The sequence below is a fragment of the Lampetra fluviatilis genome, chromosome 79 (assembly GCF_964198595.1).
Source record: "Lampetra fluviatilis chromosome 79, kcLamFluv1.1, whole genome shotgun sequence".
Taxonomy (NCBI): domain Eukaryota; kingdom Metazoa; phylum Chordata; class Hyperoartia; order Petromyzontiformes; family Petromyzontidae; genus Lampetra; species Lampetra fluviatilis.
Window position 1 is genome coordinate 840,645 of NC_136353.1, and position 23,818 is coordinate 864,462.

Below are 23,818 nucleotides of genomic sequence, written 5' to 3' on the forward strand. Positions count from 1 at the left end.
ACCACCGTGGTGTCACTTAAATAAATACATAAAAGTATGCAAGTTCAACATGCATCAATTCCCAAGCTTGGGAAAGGCAGTAAAACAACAGCAATAAACATTCTCAGACCACACCCAACAATGACAGTCTCTCAATAAAATAGTACATAAAAATGTAATTATTGATATATTGTTAAGCATTCCGAGGCTGTTGAAGTGCTGTTATTTGGTATACAGATATATGTATACACAAAGATTAGAAATATCAAGTGTATTTGTTTAGCCAGGTTTTTAACCTGGATAGTTCATTTGCCAGTGTAATCTGAGACACCAAAATCGAAAACTAATAAATTATAGCAATGAAAGAGAATTCAGAGCAAAAACAGCTTTTATGCAAGAAATCGACAACATTGCACAATCATTTATAAATTCCTTCTAGCTGAAGTCGACTTGGAAGATTATTTTTAGACCGATCATAGCGCAATTGAAAGTTATAATACATGAATTTTAAACAGATATAGGGTGACTATTGAAGTCATAAATAGACTAGGATATGTGCATGAGTGTGATACAAACCCCTATATACGCACATTTATGAAAAACTTTCCTATTCTGTGAAACCATGGTGAGCTGCCAGACCATTTAAAATCCCCCCCCCGCATGCCCCCCGCCACCCCTCCCCCACAACCCCCAACAACGTTTCTATACACCACATTCATAAATACACTTACACATCAGAATCATCACGCTCATCAGCATTTTGGAGCCACGTTTACCCTCGGCTCCGTGTGGAGCTCACAGAGAGCTCCCCACTCATTGTCGTCTCAGAGTCGGTGTCGGCGATCGGAGCCTTGGAGGTGAAATACGCTGCGCTGCTGTGCGAGTCGCGCGTGGGGCAGCTCCATCTGCTGCAGGGCCAGCACGTCCTCTCAGCTTATATCTAAATATGAAGGCCTCCTTGGTGAGTCCATTTGCTCCTCAGCTCCTGAATCCCCTTCCTACTGAAGTTATTGAGATCCAACCTGCAGCACAGAGAGAGGTTCACGCTGACGCGGGTTCACACGGAGACTCGGGCAGCTCCCCACAGTTCGAGACCCACGCAGTCCCCACAACAACCACGCTGGATGATGGTCTCCCCATGCCATGAGAGCTGCTTTACCAGACTTCACCACGCAGGTCATTGCAGGTCTGTGATGGCAGGGACTGCAGATCTAGGATCATAGTATAGTTCAAGGGTAGATTGTGTTGCACACTGCAGTCTGTTGCCCGCAACTTAGCTCTGCTGCCTATAACGCCTGTTGCTATGTGCGGTGGTCAACCATCTAAGCACTATCCAGGCTCAAATCCTGCTTACTTTGCAGATTTGAGATCGGGGGCATTCCCAGTGGTTTGGCCTTGTGCCTGCATCAGATATAATGAATATTAAATGCACTGGAATACATCCACTACTAAGCCCACTTCTGACACTGGCTCTGATGGCACATAAACGTCATGTGCAGGAGGCCCATTGCCCAAAACGTTGCCTTTTCCATATTTGTTCTGTTAAGGCCACAGTGTTACTAACGAATCTAAGTTGTATTCTTGGTTCTTTCGGTAAAGTCACATAGAAGGGAAATAATAAAAGTTTTAAACTATTGCTTTTATGCTTTCTTTAATTATTTTTATTATGCTTTAAAAAAAAATATTTCCCTTCTACGTGACTTTACCGAAAGAACCAAGAATATAAATCCCTGCAGTCATGAAAGCTTTAAATTGGATATCTAAGTTGTTTTGTCTGTAGCAACAGTGCACATGTGAGACACGAGTAGCAGAGCTTACCGGAGTATCCTTAATGCTTTGTTGGTGATCATGATGTCATGAAAAGCTGGGATCGATTTGTCCGTCAGTGAGCAGCACTCCAGGCTACAGGGAGAGAAGGAAGCACTGAGTGGGGTGAAATTGGAAAATAAAAAGTGTACACTCACAAGAAATGGAGAGCAACTCAACATCCTTCAACACAATTACAAGGGAGTAAATCTCGTAGAATCAGTTAAACAAAGAGGTAGGGAGTGATCATTGCAGACCCAGCAACGCAACCCTACTTGTCTATTATTTGTTTAATGCGGCTTTGACCAACACGGCATTTTCCAGGAACATAACACCTCGCATTCGGCGAGGTCTGCCTGTGCGATATATTGTATTAAACATTGCGTTGGTCCATGAAAGGCCACTGTAGATACAGGCAGTCAGAATCAAAATCTGAATATTTAAATTGGAGAATCCGAAAAGCTTTAAAGCTCATTATCACACAAGCCCACGCTACCCATTTCGAGGCCAAGACTGGTTTAAACTGTATATTGGGTAGGGATAAAAAATGTTAAAATGTATAAGGTCGGCGTGTAAGAGTCATTGGTGACTTTATGGCTTTAATAAGGATAATGTTGTGTTATTAATGTAAACGTATGCGTGGCCAATTAATGCCAAGCTTGTAGCCGTTCGTTATATTACATTCTTAATTTTAATTTATAACGTTAAACACAGATGATCATCGATATATCCAGAGCGTGCCCATCTGGCTTCCATCATCTGGTGAAACCGGTAAAACCTCTCCAAAGGCTGTACCATTCCGGCGACCGCCACCATGTGGGTGACAAAACAAGTAGCTATATGCTTTATTTCAAGATCAAATACTATATACAGGACATTACACACTACATACAACTTAAACAATGAAAATACTGCACGTATATAAATGTTTCATGACTGATAATTACAGTCATAGAAACAGAAAACATACAGTGCGATCAGGCGAAAATTGCGTGCAATTCGGCGTTCGCCAGAGCACCGATCTGAAGGCTGCATCAGTCCGACGATTGTCTAACACAAGTTGTTGTCAAACACAAGTCGTTGTTGTCAAACACAAGTTGTAATCTAACACAAGTTGTTGGTCTAACACAAGTTGTTGTCAAACACAAGTTGACGTCAAACACAAGTTGTTGAACAAGAGCGTAGTACGCACATCACCCCATGCGGAGTCTTCAATATTGGAGTGGTGAGTGCGGTACAGTAAATACAGTAACTTTTTACAGCAGGATATTTATTTATCTTTGTAGATTTGTTTCATAGATTTTCACATTGCAAACTATTTTAAAACACTAAATATATACAGAACACTTTAAAATATCATTTTCAAGAATATGCAAAAATAAGATATTTTAAACAATTATGCGATTATCGAGTGTTTTTGAAAATCCGGCACCCCCTTCTCCCCGAAGCTGACAGATAATCGATGATCTACTGTATTAACATAATATAGTTTGAAACAATATCATTGGTTAGAGTAGGTAACGTGACAATTGTAATGCTATTGTGATTTAATAGTGGTTTAAAGTGCTGTAAAATAAGTGTGGCTAATAACTTGATTGATGCACACAAAAGAAAGTTATAATAGATGTTAAAATACTGTACATTATTATGCTATACCGAGTATCTTTGTGTTTTGTGTCCGCATATGTGTATATATTTGTTTAGGTGTACTTATATATGTGTGTGTGCATCAGGACATTACTCACTATAACATCTCCAAACTCCCTTCTCTCCCCAACATCACGTCCGCTAAAAGTCGGAGGCCGCTGTCTCCGATCCCGTTGCCACTCAGCCTAAACCCGCGTGGACGGGAGAAGGAACAGCGCTGACTCACTGAGCCCACGGGAACCGCGGAGTCAAACACGCGGTGAGTGAGGGACACTCACAATGGTGGTGAACATGACCACAGCACACACGTTCACGAGCAAAGCTGCTCATTGTTTAATGCTCATGTGTTATACAGTTTATATATAACACGTGGCATTCACAAATATCAGTTTAATCACAATCATCCATTCAATTATACTGCACTGTACCTTTATCTAACCTATATATAATTCATTTTTTGTCTGTCTGTCTGTCCGTCCGTCTGCGTACGCTCCCTACCGGGGGATGTAGCTCTCGGACCGTGGGGTTCGCCGAGATTTAATTTTGCAGGTGGGCACGCACCCGGCCCTGCGGTAAACTTAGGCATTTCCGATTTTTCGTCTCTAAACTTTAAATCGGACCGATTATCGATTTAGTGCGATTTCTCTTTATTTATATAGTCAATTCTTTATTTATTTATTTAATATTGCCGACCGGCGCAGACCACGGCGGTTGCCCCTGGCAACGGGTAGCAACACCTTCGCTGCGGGGTGGACGCCATTTTTAATTCCCGTTAAAAATATGCGCACGCATTAACACGCGACTCTGAGGTAAATTCATCAAAGTTTCACGTCCTCTTCACTCCCCCCCCACCCCAATGTGTGCAATTACTATTATAGGGTCGGTAGATAATACAATTATAGCGATTAGACAGTATTATTGTAGCGCGGGGGGGGGGGGGTAACGGCCCCAGTACCCAGCCTCAGCCGAGTGGGCAATCTAGGCGAGGCCGGAGGCTCTGCACGGTACTAGGCCTCAACACGCAACTCTGTCAGGCGACGACTTTGTGGTATAAACTCGATATACCCAGCGTTGCCCGGGGGAAAAATACATTTAAAATCTTCTAAAAACTTTTAAACATAACATACCAATGAAAATACAACTGTGTAATTAAAATTCTAAACCCGACCGCGCCAAGAATCGATTCTCTGAATCGCGAAAAGGAATCGAAGGTTGTAGATTCATTTAGAATCGCCCTGTTCCAGTTTAATATAAGTTTGTTATAGAGTCGATGTAAACTTCTACGAATGGGAAATATCCGGCATTGACCGGGGCAAAAATATAATTAAAAACTCCTGAAAACTTTAAAACATAACATACCAATGAAAATAAAACTCTGTAATTAAATATGGAAACCTCCTACGCGCCAGGAATCGATTCTTTGAATCGCGCAAAGGAATCATCGAAGGTTGTAGATTCCTTTAGAATCGCCCAATTTCTGCCACGTTTGCTTAACATTTCCCACACACACATTTAGCTTTTACATTTAACATACAAAACGTCAGCATGTACTGCTGTCATCATAGGTAAAAATATATACACCTTCACCACTCTCCCTCACCACTCTCCCTCACTCACCATCACCACTCACCCTCAACACTCACCATCACTCACTATCACTCACCACTCACTATCACTGACCACTCACCACTCACACTCACCCTCACCACTTACCCTCACAACTCACCCTCACCACTATTCCTCACTACTTACCCTCACCACTCTCCCTCACCAATCACCAATCACCCTCAAGCATACTTGGCGACACGTAAGTAAGTTTTTAAAACGGGAATAGGGTGAGTGGTGGTGGTGAGGGTGAGTGTTGAGGGTGAGTGGTGAGTGGTGAGCGTGACTGGTTAGGGTGAGTGGTGAGGAAGAGTGGTGAGGGAGAGTGGTGAGGGAGAGTGGTGAGTGGTGAGGGTGTGATTGGTGAGGATGAGTGGTGAGGGTGAGTAGTGAGGGTGAGTGGTTGTTGTGAGGGTGAGTGGTTGTTGTGAGGGTGAGTGGTGAGGGTGAGTGGTAAGAGTGAGTGGTGAGGGTGAGTGGTGATTGTTGAGGGTGTGATTGGTGAGAATGAGTGGTGAGGGTGAGTGGTGAGGGTGAGTGGTGAGGGTGAGTGGCGATTGTGAGTGGTGATTAGTGAGGGGTGAGTGGTGAGGGTGAGTGGTGAGGGTGAGTGGTGAGGGTGAGCAGTGAGGGTGAGCAGTGAGGGTGATTGGTGATTGGTGAGGGTGTGATTGGTGAGGATGAGTGGTGAGTGGTCAGGGTGAGTGGTGAGGGTGAGTGGTGAGCGGTGAGGGTGAGTGTTGAGGGTGAGTGGTGAGTAGTGAGGGTGAGTGGTGAGCGTGACTGGTTAGTGGTGAGGGAGAGTGGTGAGGGAGAGTGGTGAGGGTGAATGGTGAGGGTGAGTGGTGAGGGTGAATGGTGAGGGTGAGTGGTGAGGGTGAGTAGTGATTGGTGAGGGTGAGTGGTGAGGGTGAGTGGTGATTGGTGAGGATAAGTGGTGAGGGTGAGTAGTGAGGGTGAGTGGTTGTTGTGAGGGTGAGGGTGAGTGGTAAGAGTGAGTGGTGAGGGTGAGTGGCGGTTGTGAGTGGTGATTAGTGAGGGGTGAGTGGTGAGGGTGAGCGTGAGTGGTGAGGGTGAGTGGTGAGGGTGAGCAGTGAGGGTGAGTGGTGATTGGTGAGGGTGTGATTGGTGAGGATGAGTGGTGAGTGGTCAGGGTGAGTGGTGAGGGTGAGTGGTGAGCGGTGAGGGTGAGTGTTGAGGGTGAGTGGTGAGTAGTGAGGGTGAGTGGTGAGCGTGACTGGTTAGTGGTGAGGGAGAGTGGTGAGGGAGAGTGGTGAGGGTGAATGGTGAGGGTGAATGGTGAGGGTGAGTGGTGAGGGTGAGTAGTGATTGGTGAGGGTGAGTGGTGAGGGTGAGTGGTGATTGGTGAGGATAAGTGGTGAGGGTGAGTAGTGAGGGTGAGTGGTTGTTGTGAGGGTGAGTGGTGAGGGTGAGTGGTAAGAGTGAGTGGTGAGGGTGAGTGGCGGTTGTGAGTGGTGATTAGTGAGGGGTGAGTGGTGAGGGTGAGCGTGAGTGGTGAGGGTGAGTGGTGAGGGTGAGCAGTGAGGGTGAGTGGTGATTGGTGAGGGTGTGATTGGTGAGGATGAGTGGTGAGTGGTCAGGGTGAGTGGTGAGGGTGAGTGGTGAGGGTGAGTGTTGAGGGTGAGTGGTGAGTAGTGAGGGTGAGTGGTGAGCGTGACTGGTTAGTGGTGAGGGAGAGTGGTGAGGGAGAGTGGTGAGGGAGAGTGGTGAGGGTGAGTGGTGAGGGTGAATGGTGAGGGTGAGTAGTGATTGGTGAGGGTGAGTGGTGAGGGTGACTGGTGATTGGTGAGGATACGTGGTGAGGGTGAGTAGTGAGGGTGAGTGGTTGTTGTGAGGGTGAGTGGTGAGGGTGAGTGGTAAGAGTGAGTGGTGAGGGTGAGTGGCGGTTGTGAGTGGTGATTAGTGAGGGGTGAGCGTGAGTGGTGAGGGTGAGTGGTGAGGGGGAGCAGTGAGGGTGAGTGGTGATTGGTGAGGATGAGTGGTGAGTGGTCAGGGTGAGTGGTGAGGGTGAGTGGTGAGCGGTGAGGGTGAGTGGTGAGTAGTGATGGTGAGTGGTGAGCATGACTGGTGAGTGGTGAGGGAGAGTGGTGAGGGAGAGTGGTGAGGGTGAATGGTGAGGGTGAGTGGTGAGGATGAGTGGTGAGTAGTGAGGGTGAGTGGGGAGGGTGAATGGTGAGGGTGAGTGGTGAGGGTGAGTAGTGATTGGTGAGGGTGAGTGGTGAGGGTGAGTGGTGATTGGTGAGGATAAGTGGTGAGGGTGAGTAGTGAGGGTGAGTGGTTGTTGTGAGGGTGAGTGGTGAGGGTGAGTGGTAAGAGTGAGTGGTGAGGGTGAGTGGCGGTTGTGAGTGGTGATTAGTGAGGGGTGAGTGGTGAGGGTGAGCGTGAGTGGTGAGGGTGAGTGGTGAGGGTGAGCAGTGAGGGTGAGTGGTGATTGGTGAGGGTGTGATTGGTGAGGATGAGTGGTGAGTGGTCAGGGTGAGTGGTGAGGGTGAGTGGTAAGAGTGAGTGGTGAGGGTGAGTGGCGGTTGTGAGTGGTGATTAGTGAGGGGTGAGTGGTGAGGGTGAGCAGTGAGGGTGAGTGGTGATTGGTGACGGTGTGATTGGTGAGGATGAGTGGTGAGTGGTCAGGGTGAGTGGTGAGGGTGAGTGGTGAGGGTGAGTGTTGAGGGTGAGTGGTGAGTAGTGAGGGTGAGTGGTGAGCGTGACTGGTTAGTGGTGAGGGAGAGTGGTGAGGGAGAGTGGTGAGGGTGAATGGTGAGGGTGAGTGGTGAGGGTGAATGGTGAGGGTGAGTGGTGAGGGTGAGTAGTGATTGGTGAGTGGTGAGGGTGAGTGGTGATTGGTGAGGATAAGTGGTGAGGGTGAGTAATGAGGGTGAGTGGTTGTTGTGAGGGTGAGTGGTGAGGGTGAGTGGTAAGAGTGAGTGGTGAGGGTGAGTGGCGGTTGTGAGTGGTGATTAGTGAGGGGTGAGCGTGAGTGGTGAGGGTGAGGGTGAGCAGTGAGGGTGAGTGGTGATTGGTGAGGGTGTGATTGGTGAGGATGAGTGGTGAGTGGTCAGGGTGAGTGGTGAGGGTGAGTGGTGAGCGGTGAGGGTGAGTGTTGAGGGTGAGTGGTGAGTTGTGATGGTGAGTGGTGAGCATGACTGGTGAGTGGTGAGGGAGAGTGGTGAGGGAGAGTGGTGAGGGTGAATGGTGAGGGTGAGTGGTGAGTGGTGAGGGTGAGTGGCAAGTGGTGAGGGTGAGTGGTGATTGGTGAGGGTGTGATTGGTGAGGATGAGTGGTGAGTAGTGAGGGTGAGTGGGGAGGCTGAGTGGCGGTTGTGAGTGGTGATTAGTGAGGGGTGAGTGGTGAGGGTGAGGTTGAGTGGTGAGGGTAGGTTGAGTGGTGAGGGTAGGTTGAGTGGTGAGGGTGAGGCTGAGCAGTGAGGGTGAGTGGTAATTGGTGAGGGTGTGATTGGTGAGGATGAGTGGTGACGGTGAGTAGTGAGGGTGAGTGGTGAGCGGTGAGGGTGAGTGGTTGTTATGAGGGTGAGTGGTGAGAGTGAGTGGTGAGGGTGAGCGTGAGTGGTGAGGGTGAGTGGTGATTGGTGAGGGTGTGATTGGTGAGGATGAGTGGTGATAGGTGAGGATGAGTGGTGAGTGGTCAGGGTGAGTGGTGAGGGTGAGTGGTGAGCGTTGAGGGTGAGTGGTGAGTAGTGATGGTGAGTGGTGAGCATGACTGGTGAGTGGTGAGGGAGAGTGGTGAGGGAGAGTGGTGAGGGTGAATGGTGAGGGTGAGTGGTGAGGATGAGTGGTGAGTAGTGAGGGTGAGTGGGGAGGGTGAATGGTGAGGGTGAGTGGTGAGGGTGAGTAGTGATTGGTGAGGGTGAGTGGTGAGGGTGAGTGGTGATTGGTGAGGATAAGTGGTGAGGGTGAGTAGTGAGGGTGAGTGGTTGTTGTGAGGGTGAGTGGTGAGGGTGAGTGGTAAGAGTGAGTGGTGAGGGTGAGTGGCGGTTGTGAGTGGTGATTAGTGAGGGGTGAGTGGTGAGGGTGAGCGTGAGTGGTGAGGGTGAGTGGTGAGGGTGAGCAGTGAGGGTGAGTGGTGATTGGTGAGGGTGTGATTGGTGAGGATGAGTGGTGAGTGGTCAGGGTGAGTGGTGAGGGTGAGTGGTGAGCGGTGAGGGTGAGTGTTGAGGGTGAGTGGTGAGTAGTGAGGGTGAGTGGTGAGCATGACTGGTTAGTGGTGAGGGAGTGGTGAGGGAGAGTGGTGAGGGTGAATGGTGAGGGTGAGTGGTGAGAGTGAGGGTGAGTAGTGATTGGTGAGGGTGAGTGGTGAGGGTGAGTGGTGATTGGTGAGGATAAGTGGTGAGGGTGAGTAGTGAGGGTGAGTGGTTGTTGTGAGGGTGAGTGGTGAGGGTGAGTGGTAAGAGTGAGTGGTGAGGGTGAGTGGCGGTTGTGAGTGGTGATTAGTGAGGGGTGAGTGGTGAGGGTGAGCGTGAGTGGTGAGGGTGAGTGGTGAGGGTGAGCAGTGAGGGTGAGTGGTGATTGGTGAGGGTGTGATTGGTGAGGATGAGTGGTGAGTGGTCAGGGTGAGTGGTGAGGGTGAGTGGTAAGAGTGAGTGGTGAGGGTGAGTGGCGGTTGTGAGTGGTGATTAGTGAGGGGTGAGTGGTGAGGGTGAGCAGTGAGGGTGAGTGGTGATTGGTGACGGTGTGATTGGTGAGGATGAGTGGTGAGTGGTCAGGGTGAGTGGTGAGGGTGAGTGGTGAGGGTGAGTGTTGAGGGTGAGTGGTGAGTAGTGAGGGTGAGTGGTGAGCGTGACTGGTTAGTGGTGAGGGAGAGTGGTGAGGGAGAGTGGTGAGGGTGAATGGTGAGGGTGAGTGGTGAGGGTGAATGGTGAGGGTGAGTGGTGAGGGTGAGTAGTGATTGGTGAGTGGTGAGGGTGAGTGGTGATTGGTGAGGATAAGTGGTGAGGGTGAGTAATGAGGGTGAGTGGTTGTTGTGAGGGTGAGTGGTGAGGGTGAGTGGTAAGAGTGAGTGGTGAGGGTGAGTGGCGGTTGTGAGTGGTGATTAGTGAGGGGTGAGCGTGAGTGGTGAGGGTGAGGGTGAGCAGTGAGGGTGAGTGGTGATTGGTGAGGGTGTGATTGGTGAGGATGAGTGGTGAGTGGTCAGGGTGAGTGGTGAGGGTGAGTGGTGAGCGGTGAGGGTGAGTGTTGAGGGTGAGTGGTGAGTAGTGATGGTGAGTGGTGAGCATGACTGGTGAGTGGTGAGGGAGAGTGGTGAGGGAGAGTGGTGAGGGTGAATGGTGAGGGTGAGTGGTGAGTGGTGAGGGTGAGTGGCAAGTGGTGAGGGTGAGTGGTGATTGGTGAGGGTGTGATTGGTGAGGATGAGTGGTGAGTAGTGAGGGTGAGTGGGGAGGCTGAGTGGCGGTTGTGAGTGGTGATTAGTGAGGGGTGAGTGGTGAGGGTGAGGTTGAGTGGTGAGGGTAGGTTGAGTGGTGAGGGTAGGTTGAGTGGTGAGGGTGAGTGGTGAGGCTGAGCAGTGAGGGTGAGTGGTAATTGGTGAGGGTGTGATTGGTGAGGATGAGTGGTGAGTGGTGACGGTGAGTAGTGAGGGTGAGTGGTGAGCGGTGAGGGTGAGTGGTTGTTATGAGGGTGAGTGGTGAGAGTGAGTGGTGAGGGTGAGCGTGAGTGGTGAGGGTGAGTGGTGATTGGTGAGGGTGTGATTGGTGAGGATGAGTGGTGAGTGGTCAGGGTGAGACGTGAGGGTGAGTGGTGAGCGGTGAGGGTGAGGTTTGAGGGTGAGTGGTGAGTAGTGAGGGTGAGTGGTGAGCGTGACTGGTTAGTGGTGAGGGAGAGTGGTGAGGGAGAGTGGTGAGGGTGAATGGTGAGGGTGAGTGGTGAGGGTGAATGGTGAGGGTGAGTGGTGAGGGTGAGTAGTGATTGGTGAGGGTGAGTGGTGAGGGTGAGTGGTGATTGGTGAGGATAAGTGGTGAGGGTGAGTAGTGAGGGTGAGTGGTTGTTGTGAGGGTGAGTGGTGAGGGTGAGTGGTAAGAGTAAGTGGTGAGGGTGAGTGGCAGTTGTGAGTGGTGATTAGTGAGGGGTGAGTGGTGAGGGTGAGTGGTGAGGGTGAGTGGTGAGGGTGAGCAGTGAGGGTGAGTGGTGATTGGTGAGGGTGTGATTGGTGAGGATGAGTGGTGAGTGGTCAGGGTGAGTGGTGAGGGTGAGTGGTGAGCGGTGAGGGTGAGTGTTGAGGGTGAGTGGTGAGTAGTGAGGGTGAGTGGTGAGCGTGACTGGTTAGTGGTGAGGGAGAGTGGTGAGGGAGAGTGGTGAGGGTGAATGGTGAGGGTGAGGGTGAGTGGTGAGGGTGAGTAGTGATTGGTGAGGGTGAGTGGTGAGGGTGAGTGGTGATTGGTGAGGATAAGTGGTGAGGGTGAGTAGTGAGGGTGAGTGGTTGTTGTGAGGGTGAGTGGTGAGGGTGAGTGGTAAGAGTGAGTGGTGAGGGTGAGTGGCGGTTGTGAGTGGTGATTAGTGAGGGGTGAGTGGTGAGGGTGAGCGTGAGTGGTGAGGGTGAGTGGTGAGGGTGAGCAGTGAGGGTGAGTGGTGATTGGTGAGGGTGTGATTGGTGAGGATGAGTGGTGAGTGGTCAGAGTGAGTGGTGAGGGTGAGTGGTAAGAGTGAGTGGTGAGGGTGAGTGGCGGTTGTGAGTGGTGATTAGTGAGGGGTGAGTGGTGAGGGTGAGCAGTGAGGGTGAGTGGTGATTGGTGAGGGTGTGATTGGTGAGGATGAGTGGTGAGTGGTCAGGGTGAGTGGTGAGGGTGAGTGGTGAGGGTGAGTGTTGAGGGTGAGTGGTGAGTAGTGAGGGTGAGTGGTGAGCGTGACTGGTTAGTGGTGAGGGAGAGTGGTGAGGGAGAGTGGTGAGGGAGAGTGGTGAGGGTGAGTGGTGAGGGTGAATGGTGAGGGTGAGTGGTGAGGGTGAGTAGTGATTGGTGAGGGTGAGTGGTGAGGGTGAGTGGTGATTGGTGAGGATAAGTGGTGAGGGTGAGTAGTGAGGGTGAGTGGTTGTTGTGAGGGTGAGTGGTGAGGGTGAGTGGTAAGAGTGAGTGGTGAGGGTGAGTGGCGGTTGTGAGTGGTGATTAGTGAGGGGTGAGCGTGAGTGGTGAGGGTGAGTGGTGAGGGGGAGCAGTGAGGGTGAGTGGTGATTGGTGAGGATGAGTGGTGAGTGGTCAGGGTGAGTGGTGAGGGTGAGTGGTGAGCGGTGAGGGTGAGTGGTGAGTAGTGATGGTGAGTGGTGAGCATGACTGGTGAGTGGTGAGGGAGAGTGGTGAGGGAGAGTGGTGAGGGTGAATGGTGAGGGTGAGTGGTGAGTGGTGAGGATGAGTGGTGAGTAGTGAGGGTGAGTGGGGAGGGTGAGTAGTGAGGGTGAGTGGGGAGGGTGAGTGGTGAGGGTGAGTGGTGAGGGTGAGTGGCGGTTGTGAGTGGTGATTAGTGAGGTGTGAGTGGTGAGGGTGAGTGGTGAGAGTGAGCAGTGAGGGTGAGTGGTGATTGGTGAGGGTGTGATTGGTGAAGATGAGTGGTGAGTGGTCAGGGTGAGTGGTGAGGGTGAGTGGTGAGCGGTGAGGGTGAGTGTTGAAGGTGAGTGGTGAGTAGTGATGGTGAGTGGTGAGCATGACTGGTGAGTGGTGAGGGAGAGTGGTGAGGGAGAGTGGTGAGGGTGAATGGTGAGGGTGAGTGGTGAGTGGTTAGGGTGAGTGGCAAGTGGTGAGGGTGAGTGGTGATTGGTGAGGGTGTGATTGGTGAGGATGAGTGGTGAGTAGTGAGGGTGAGTGGGGAGGCTGAGTGGCGGTTGTGAGTGGTGATTAGTGAGGGGTGAGTGGTGAGGGTGAGGTTGAGTGGTGAGGGTAGGTTGAGTGGTGAGGGTGAGTGGTGAGGCTGAGCAGTGAGGGTGAGTGGTAATTGGTGAGGGTGTGATTGGTGAGGATGAGTGGTGAGTGGTGACGGTGAGTAGTGAGGGTGAGTGGTGAGCGGTGAGGGTGAGTGGTTGTTATGAGGGTGAGTGGTGAGAGTGAGTGGTGAGGGTGAGCGTGAGTGGTGAGGGTGAGTGGTGATTGTTGAGGGTGTGATTGGTGAGGATGAGTGGTGAGTAGTGAGGGTGAGTGGTGAGGGTGAGTGGTGAGGGTGAGTGTTGAGTGGTGAGGGTGAGTGGCGGTTATGAGTGGTGATTAGTGAGGGGTGATTAGTGAGGGGTGAGGGTGAGCGGTGAGTGGTGAGGGTGCGCAGTGCAGGTGAGTGGTGATTGGTGAGGGTGTGATTGGTGAGGATGAGTGGTGAGTGGTCAGGGTGAGTGGTGAGCGGTGAGGGTGAGTGGTTGTTGTGAGGGTGAGTGGTGAGGGTGAGTGGTGAGGGTGAGTGGCGGTTGTGAGTGGTGATGGGTGAGTGGTGAGTGGTGAGGGGTGAGTGGTGAGGGTGAGTGGTGAGGGTGAGTGCTGAGTGGTGAGGGTGAGTGGTGAGAGAGTGGTTAGTTTTGAGGGTGAGTGGTGAGGTTGAGTGGTGAGGGTTAGTGGAGCGTGGTGAGTGGTGATTGGTCAGTGGTGATTGGTGAGGATGAATGGTGAGTAGTGAGGGTGAGGTTGTGTGGTGAGGGTGAGTGGTGGTTGTGACGGTGAGTGGTGAGGGTGAGTGGTGAGGCTGAATGGTGAGGGTGAATGGTGAGAGTGAGTGGTGAGTGGTGAGGGAGAGTGGTGAGGGAGAGTGGTGAGGGTTAGTGTTGAGGGTTAGTGGTGAGGGTGAGTGGTGAGGGAGATTGGTGAGGGAGATTGGTGAGGGAGATTGGTGAGTGGTGAGTTGTGAGGGTGAATGGTGAATAGTGAGTGGGAGTGGTGAGTGGTGAGGATGAGTGGTAAGGGTGAGTTGTGAGTGGTGAATGGTGAGGGTGAATGATGAGTACAGTCAATATGCACTGCTGTAATCATAGCAGGTACCACCACCACAGAATGTACTGCTGTCATCATAGCAGGTACCACCACAGTATGTACTGCTGTCGTCATAGCATGTGCTACCACACTCGGTATGTACTGCTGTTATCATACCAGGTACCACCACCACAATATGTACTCCTCTCATCATAGCAGATACCACCACAGCAGTATGCACTGCTGTAATCATAGCAGGTTCCACCACAATATGCACTGCTGTCATCATAACAGGTACCAACACAGCAGTATGCACTGCTGTAGTGATAGCAGGTACGACCTCAGTCGGTATACACTGCTGTAGTGATAGTAGATACTGCTATCGAGTTGGTAGATCCCGCTATAGTAAATACTAAAACAGTCAGTATATACCGCTACAGTCAGTCAATACTGCTACAGTCAGTATATACTACTATACAGTCAGTACATACTACCACGGTGAGTAGCTACTAGAGTCAGTAGATACTATTATAGAGTGAGTAGATACTGCTATAGATTTTGTAGTTACTACTATAGTCAGTGGATACAACTATAGAGTCAGCAGATACTATACAGTTAGTCGTTACGAGTATATAGTCGGTAGATACTACTGTAGGCCCAGTAAATACTACTATGGTCAGTAGTTATTACAGTCACTAAATACTACTACACAGTCAGTAGCTACTACTGGCTCAGTAGATACTACGGTACAGTCAGTAGATACTACTACAGAGTCAATAGATACCACTTCCTCTGTTGTATGTGAAGTATGGGAAATGACGGCAGGAAACTCCTTGACGGGTAACACACTTTTTATTAAATCTTGACTTGTCACGATACAACGTGTGGTCTCTATTCTTCCGACTACTGTCTCGACACAACGTGTGGTCTCTGTTCTTCCGACTACTGTCTCGACACAACGTGTGGTCTCTGTTCCTCTGGCTACACTCTCTTCACTTAGCTCGTGTAGACCCTATGCCTCTAGCTACACTCTCTTCACTTAACTCGTATAGACCCTATGCCTCTGGCTACACACTCTACTTAACTCGTGTAGACCCTATGCCTCTGGCTACACACTCTACTTAACTCGTGTAGACCCTATGCCTCTGGCTACACACTCTGCATGCTCACACCGCATGCTCACACTGCACTCCGCCTCTGGGTTACACAGAGTCCCGGTCCCTACAGGACAGCGGGACTAGGTACCGCAGGCCCTATTCTCTTCCTCTCCGTCTTCAGTCTTCGCTGGTTACATCTCTCCCCGTGCGCCTGTGTGCATCCCCTTATATAGTCCCTGCTCCCGGGAGACGGAGCGGATGCGGACCTCGACGTGAGCATCGCTTCTTAGTTAACCAATCCCGGCGCGCTGTTCCTACGATCCCTTTCCCCCCAGCGCGTGTTTCCACCACCCAACCAATCACGCCGCGCTGCCACCCGATCACTCCCTCTCAAGCGCGTCACCGGCCCACAGCCAATCACAACCACATAACCCCCGACCCCGCGCTGACCCCTGATCCCTCACCGTCAGCGCGCGTCACCAACACCCACAGCCAATCACTACGCGCTGGCACGCGATCCCTATCCCAGCGCGTATCACCACTACATATGTAAGGTGTTGTTAGTATATATACCTACGAGGGGTAAAGATTTTTTTGAGGGGGGGGGGGAGACCACAATTTTCGGAAACCTTTTGAAATCAACTATTTACCCCACACTTTCTAAAACTTTTTGGACTTGTGAAAGCCTCTTATATATTTGTTGGTGGAGAAATGTACAAACAGCCCACCGGGCTTTGACAATACCTTAGTATCTGTGTATATATATGTAAGGTTTTTAAGAAATATATTTTTCACCCGGGCAAAGCCGGGTACTTCCGCTAGTAATATGATAAGTGTTTGTGTTTTCTCAACACAAAGTTACAACAGAGGATCACACACAAGTACATTTTCATCGAGGAACACAGGAAGATGTTTACAATTAATTAATGTATCTACTAACAATATGAATATTGCTTTAGCCGACGTGTTAAATTAAACAAATGTGTTAAGATTACAGTAAAACATTTTTAAAGTGGACTCGATTAAGCAGGACAGCAAGATTAAATGTGTTCACATTTAAATGTTTACTTCACAACGCGTTGCACCAACAATTAGCACAGTTTGTGCACAGAGCACTTGTGAGAAACGAACAGCAGAGCTTACAGGAGAATCTTCAATCCTCTGTTGGCCTTGAGGATGACACTGAGAGAGGAAACCGACTTGTCCGTCAGTGAACACCCACGCAGGCTGCAGGGAGAGAAGAGACGGTGAGTGGGGGCAGAGAGGATGGGTGGAGGGTCTGGGTACAGAGTGGGGGATGGTGAGGGATGGTGGTGGTTGACGGAACAGCGGTTGAGGGTCGTGTTTGTGGAGACTGTGCACATATTCTTGGGTATTTCGGTAAAGTCAAGTAGATAGGTTCAAATAAAATAACAAAGATAACAAAAAACTACGACGTTTCGATCGCAACACAAGTGATCGTCATCAGAAGAAATAAGTATAACCCGTAAAAACAAAGTTTTTCACTATAAATCCTTTATATGCGTGGCAGCGAACTTAATATAAAGGATTTAAAAATATATTCGCCTGTGGAGGACGCGGGGATCGATCCCGCGACCTTTGGCATGGGAAGCGAGGGCGCTACCAACTGCGCTACTCCGCCACGGCCTGTGGAGGGGTTACGCTCTGGGCTCTTACACTGTGGCGTTCAGCCAAAGCCATGAATGAGTTCTATTTGAATATATGTAAAATAATTTTTTTTTGCATAAAAAGTGTAAAATTTTGGGATTTTTTTTTTCACGAACATTAATTGTCTCGCACAACGAGTCTGTGTGGAAAATGTCAGCTCGATTGGATCACGGGAAGTGGGTTAAAAAACGCCCGAAAGATTTGCACGGTCGTAAGCAAGCAAGCAAGCACGCAAGCAAGCAAGTGAACTTAATATAAAGGATTTAAAAAAGAGCGGGAAAGCTGCTGAGGCAGGCTGTTTTAAAGTTTTGAAATGGGTGTAGTCACCCATGACCCTTGGACTACATCCATTTCAAACCTTTAAAACAGCCTGCCTCAGCAGCTTCCCTGCCCTTTCTCCTGATGACGATCGCTTGTGTTGCGATCGAAACTGCGTAGTTTTTTGTTATTTTATATGAACCTATCTACGCGACTTTACCGAAATACCAAAGAATATTAATTCCTGCAATCACGAAAGTTTTGAAACAAAATGTAATCTATGACGTTAAATACAGATGATCATCGATTATATCCAGTTCGTGTTTATCTGGCTTCCAACATTCGGTAAAACCGCTGCAAAGGCTGTACCAGTCCGGCGATCGGCACCATGTGCGTGACAAAACAAGTAGCTGTGCTCTATTTCAGTGTCAAATACTATATACAGTACATTATACACGACATACAACAACTTAAACGATGAAATGCTGAACGTATACACATTTTTAATGACTAATAACTACAGTAATAGTTGTTGTTAAACATAAGTTGTTGTTAAACACAGGTTGTTGCCAAATACAAGTTGTTGTTAAACACAAGTAGTTGTTGTTAAACAGAAGTTGTTGTCAAACAAGTTGTTATCAAACACAAATTGAGTCGTCGATATTGGAGTGGTGAGTGCGGTACAGTAAATACAGTCACTGTTTACAGCAGGATATTTATTTAGTTTATTTGTATATTTATGTAAGCGATTTTCATATCGTAAATAATTTAAAACACTAAATATATACAGAGCACCTATAAACATCTTATTCAATAATGTGCAAAAATAAGCTATTTTAAATGATGACGCGATTATCTGGTGTTATTGAAAATCAAGTACTGTACCCCCTTCCCTCCGAAGCCGCTGGATATAATCGATGATCTACTGTATTAACACAATATAGTTTGAAACAATATAATTGTTTAGAGTAGGTAATGTGACAATTGTAATTGTATTGTTATTTAATAGTGGTTAAAAGTGCTGGAATAAGTGTGGCTAATAACTTAATTGATGAGTGCATAAAAAAGAAAGTTAAAAAAGACGTTAAAATACAACATTATGCTACTAGCTTCTTTGCCCGTCCTAGGACGGAAGCTGTAATATTTACGAACAAAAATGAGCAGAGTATAATTGTATATTGTGTTAATGGAATGGCAGTGAATCTTGCACGAAAGTTTGTCATAAAACACTTCACTGCATTTCACTGTAGCACTGTATATAACTGACCTTAAATTTGTTCTAATTCACTGCTCTATACTTTATTCTCTGCTGCTTTCGGTTGCTGGGGTTCAAATAAATTTGATTGCAGTACAATATCTGGAAAATCACCGAGAAATGTCTATTTAACTAAAATGTAGAAGCATAAATTAGACTTACCTTTTGTTTCAAGTGCTGAAGAAAAAATAAAGACCCCAAATCCACTTTGTTGCTGCGTAGAATTATTTATTGGATTCACTTTCAATAAAAAAAACGTCAAATATAAGCGAATTTGCGAAAAATATATTTCCGCTCGACCTTCTTAATGACGGGGGGGTGCGGCATGTGGAGTGACGTCACGTGCGGGACAACTCCCTCATTAAGAATCATGAGCGGATGACGTCACTCCACATGGAGCTTCCACCCTCACCAATAATCATGATCTGATGACGTCACTCCACATGGAGCTTCCATCCCTCAATAATCATGAACTGATGACGTCACTCATGTGGACCACGCCCCCCACCCTCATCAATAATCATGAACTGATGACGTCACTCATGTGGACCACGTCCCCCACCCCCTCATTAATATTCAAGAGCGGATGACGTCACTTCACATGGAACCCCCCCTCCCGTGACCTGTAAAGAAACGTCTGCGTAGAGTTATTTATTGGGAAAATGTCAAAACTGGGTGGTTTTTAACTTTTGCCGGCAAAACTGGATCCCAAATGTCAAAACTGGGTGCACCCTGGGTGGCCAAAAACTTGAGTTTTGGACACTCAGGGTGCACCCAGTTTTGACATTTGTCAAATACACTTGATAATTGTATACTAGCACAGTGTGCCAGCACCCCATTCATCCAAACACTTGGTATTTGTATACTGGCACACTGTGCCAGCACCCCATTCATCTAAACACGTGGTATTAGTATGCTGGCACAGTGTGCCAGCACCATATAACTACACACACTTGATATTTGTACGCTGGCACAGTGTGCCAGCACCCCAACGACCAACATTTCAAGCTACGGCTCGGACTCGGAAGTGCGCTCGGGGCGGGCTTGCGACCAGGCGCGCGCACTGCCACCTTGCTCACATTCGAATGGCAACCCTCCACCCCAAGAAGACTTTTACCACGCGCCGCGAGGCCATCCACGGCATCCAAGACTTTGCTTTGCAACAAGGCAAGCGCGCGGTCCTTGACCTCAAGCGAAGCGGCAGACGGCACGTTGCCATCGTCTGCTCTAGTTCAACACCTTGTTCCTTCAAGGTGAAGCTGACGAAGCTCACGGGGGAACGACGCGGCTTCCGCGTCTCGGCGCTGTGCACGGATCACCACGGCTGCACGGGCACTACCAAGATCACGCAGCGCCAAGTGGAGGCGAACACGACAGCCCGTTCGGCCTTTCACGCCAACCCCCGTACCTCCGCACCGACTGTCATTGCCCAGGTCGCCGACGTTGCTCGCGTCATTGTCCCGACCCGGATGATGTACCGCGCCAAGGACACGTGCATCGCGGCGAACGAGAGTGCGGCCCATGCAGGCTTCGAGTTCATCAACTCGCTAGTGGAGACGTTCGGCAAGCTCAACGCGACGACCTGCAGTGTGCGAGAAGACGCGGGCATCTTCTGGGGTGCGTTCATCTGCAACCCGATCGCACGCTCGTTGCAGCCAAGTCTTCAACGCGTCGTCGGCATCGACGGGTCGCACATGAAGGCGCGCGCCTACAATGGAACCATGCTCGTCCTCGTTGGGCGCGACGGCAACAACCGCAACGTCCTTCTCGCCGTGGCGCTGGTGCCGTCCGAGACGGAAGCGGCCTACGACTGGTTTCTCAACTGCTGCACGACCAACGACATCGAGCTCGACGGCACGCCGGTCTTCTGCGATCGTGGCACGGGCATCCTAGCCTCCGACTGGAAGGACCTCATGCTCATCCACTGCACGCGGCATTTGATCTGCAACGGCGTGGACAACATCGGCTCCGCGTTCACGCCCGACCTCCAAGGCATCATCTACGATGCCCAAGGGTGCGCCTCCGAGGCCGCGTTCCGCAGCTCCTTGGGCTGCTTGGGTGTAGCTCTGCCTGCGGCGGCCACGTACTACAACAAGATCGACCCCCACACGTGGGCGCTCTACCCGCACCTGCACACGACGCCATTGTCGTCGTGTGCAGGTGGAGTCCACGAACAGCGAGGCCCTGCCGGCTCGCGAGATGGACCCCTTCCACTTCCTCATGCACCACATGGAAGACATGATGACGACGGCCTTTGCCCACCGCAGCGACGCCGAGAAGTGGGTCGCTCAAGGGCGTGTCATTACGCCGTACGCTCAAGGACTCATCGACGCTCAGCAGGCGTTGGCCCCGAGGTACAAGGTCTACGAGAGTACCTCGACGCGTGCATACGTCAAGGATCCAGACGCCTACGCCTCTGCCAAGCGCCGAGTCGATCTCAGCTCTCGGTCGTGCACGTGCGGGTACATGAAGCAGATGGGCTTGCCGTGTCGGCACTACATTCGTGCCCTCATGGCGTTTGGGCGGATGCCCGAGCTCTACGACGCATGTGCGGTGTGTTACCAAGTCTCTGCCATCAACACGACATGGACCTCGGTTGCCGGTATCGAGCTGCCCATTGCCGAGGAGCTGCAACGCGACAACACCATGATGCCACCTCCTCGCCAGAAGAAGGCTGGCCGCCCGAAGAAGCGTCGGATTCGCAACCGTGGCGAAGGTGGCCCATTGGGCCTCACGCGGTGCTCCTTCTGTCGCGCCAAGGGCCACAACAAGCGCTCTTGCCCGTCGAAGTTGTTATATATATGTAACAAACATGTTTTGTTCGAAGTGTGCAGCACCATACTTCTCGACGCAAACACTATCTACCGTTGTTCTACTGTAGTAGGTGTAGCATGCAAGCTGGCACACTGTACCAGTATACAAATGGCAAGTTCGTGTATGTTCGCGAGCTGAAAGTGTTACTGTAGTTGCAAGCTGGCACACTGTGCCAGTATACATATGGCAAGTAAGTGTTACTGTAGTAGCGAGCTGGCACACTGTGCCAGTATGCAAACGGGAAGTTTGTGGTGCAAGGTATGGAACATGAGCCACGAGAAACATCATTTGGAACGCTCTAAATCTGTGGCGACATATGGATGAATAACGCAAGGACCTAAACGTTTACAAAATGATACATTAAATCGTACACCTTCTTCACCCAGTTTTGACATTTGTCCACATTGAACATCACCCAGTTTTGTCATATCAAAAAGCACCACCCTGTTTTGCCTGTCGTTTTCCAAGACCACCCAGTTTTGACATTTGGGATCCAGTTTTGTCGGCAAAAGTTAAAAACCACCCAGTTTTGACATTTTCCCGTTATTTATTTGGTGAACTTTCAATAAAGAAAAGTCTAATTTAAAGCGAATTTGCGTAAAAAAAAGAAAAATTCCGCTCGACCTGCGTGAGTGTAAAAATCCACCCGCTCATGATTATTTTATTATTAATGACGGGGGGGGGGGGGGGGGGGTGTGGCATGTGGAGTGACGTCACGCGCGTTACACACATTTCTGGGCTATTATAGTAGTAATACTGTGTTTTGTGTCCACGTGTGTGTATATCTATTGTTTAGGTGTACTTATATTAATGTGAGTGCATCAGGACATTACTCACTCTAACGTCTCCAAACTCCCTTCTCTCCCCAACGTCCCGTCCGCTAAAAGTTGCAGTCCGCTGTCTCCGATCTCGTTGTCACTCAGCCTAAACCCGCGTGGACGGGAGAAGGGACAGCGCTGACTCACTGAGCCCACGGGAAACGCGGAGTCAAACACGCGGTGAGTGAGGGACACTCACAATGGTGGTGAACATGACCAGAGCACACACGTTCATGAGCAAAGCTGCTCATTGTTTAATGCTTCTGTGTTAAACATTTTATATATAATAGGTGGCTTTCACAAATATCAGTTTAATCACAATCATCCATTCAATTATACTGCACTGTACCTTTTATAATATAAAAAAGTGTTTGTTTTCTCAACACAAAGTTACAGAGGATCACACACAAGTACATTTTCATCGAGGAACACAGGGAGATGTTTACAATTAATTAATGTATCTGCTAACAATGTGAATATTGCTTTAGCCTACGTGTTAAACTAAACAAATGTGTTAAGATTACAGTAAAACATTTTGAAAGTGGACTCGATTACACGGGACAGCAAGATTAAATGTGTTCACATTTAAATGTTTACTTCACGACGCGTTGCACCAACAATTAGCACAGTTCGTGCACAGAACACATGTGAGAAACGAACAGCAGAACTTACCAGAGATTCTTCAATCCTCTGTTGGCCTTGAGGATGACACTGAGAGAGGAACCCGACTTGTCCGTCAGTGAACACTGAAACAGGCTGCAGAGCTAGAAGAGACGGTGAGTGGGGGCAGAGAGGATGGGTGGAGGGTCTGGGCAGAGTGGGGGATGGTGAGGGATGGTGAGAGGTGGCGGTGGTTGACGGTACAGTGGTTGAGGGTCGTGTTTGTGGAGACTGTGCACAGAGTCTTGGGTATTTCGGTAAAGTCAAGTAGATAGGTTCAAATAAAATAACAAAAAACTACGAGGTTTCGATCGCAACACAAGCGATCGTCATCAGGAGAAAAAAGAGCGGGAAGCTATTGAGGCAGGCTGTTTTAAATGTTTGAAATGGGTGTAGTCACCCATATGACCCTTGCACTGCACCCATTTCAAACCTTTAAAACAGCCTGCCTCAGAAGCTTCCCCGCTCTATCTCCTGATGACGATCGCTTGTGTTGCGATCGAAACGTCGTAGTTTTTTGTTATTTTATTTGAACCTATCTATGTGACTTTACCGAAAGACCCAAGAATATTAATTCCTGAAATCACGAAAGTTTTGAAACAAAATTTAATCTATGACGTTAAATACAGATGACCATCGATTATATCCAGAGCGTGCTTATCTGGCTTCCAACATCCGGTAAAACCGCTGCAAAGGGTGTACCAGTCCGGCGATTGGCACTATGTGCGTGACAAAACAAGTAGCTGTGCTCTATTTCTGTGTCAAATAATATATACAGTACATTACACACTACATACAACTTAATGCAAACACTGCACGTGTATAAATGTTTCATGACTAATAACTACAGTGACAGAAACAGAAAATATACAGTGCGATCCGGCAAAAATTGCGTGCAATTCGGCGTTCGCCAGAGCACCGATCTGAAGGCTGCATCAGTCAGACGATTGTCAAACACAAGTTGTTGTCAAACACAAGTCGTTGTTGTCAAACACAAGTTGTTGTTAAACACAAGTTGTTGTCAAACACAAGTTGTTGTCAAACACAAGTAGTTGTCAAACACAAGTTGTTGTTAAACATAAGTTGTTGTCAAACACAAGTAGTTGTTGTCAAACACAAGTTGTTGTTGTCAAACACAAGTTGTCGTCAAACACAAGTTGTTGTCGTCAAACACAAGTTGTTGTCGTCAAACACAAGTTGTTGTTAAACACAAGTTGTCGTCAAACACAAGTTGTTGAACAAGAGCGTAGTACGCACATCACCCCATGCAAGTCTTCGATATTGGAGTGGTGAGTGCGGTACAGTA

The 23,818-nt window shown here is 49.1% G+C and overlaps 1 protein-coding gene across 1 annotated transcript; it reads right to left on the reverse strand.

Moving 5' to 3' along the window:
• Window positions 1-694: 694 nt before the first annotated feature.
• Window positions 695-23,448, reverse strand: LOC144953626 (ribonuclease inhibitor-like). The gene is made up of 7 exons (XM_078884214.1): window positions 23,432-23,448; window positions 22,525-22,608; window positions 21,872-21,958; window positions 16,183-16,266; window positions 3,531-3,617; window positions 1,798-1,881; window positions 695-1,001 (listed from the first exon to the last, which is right to left on the reverse strand). Exons 1-7 carry the CDS (start codon window positions 23,446-23,448, stop codon window positions 920-922), a joined length of 525 nt encoding a protein of 174 aa, XP_078740340.1. The 3' UTR covers window positions 695-919.
• Window positions 23,449-23,818: the final 370 nt, after the last annotated feature.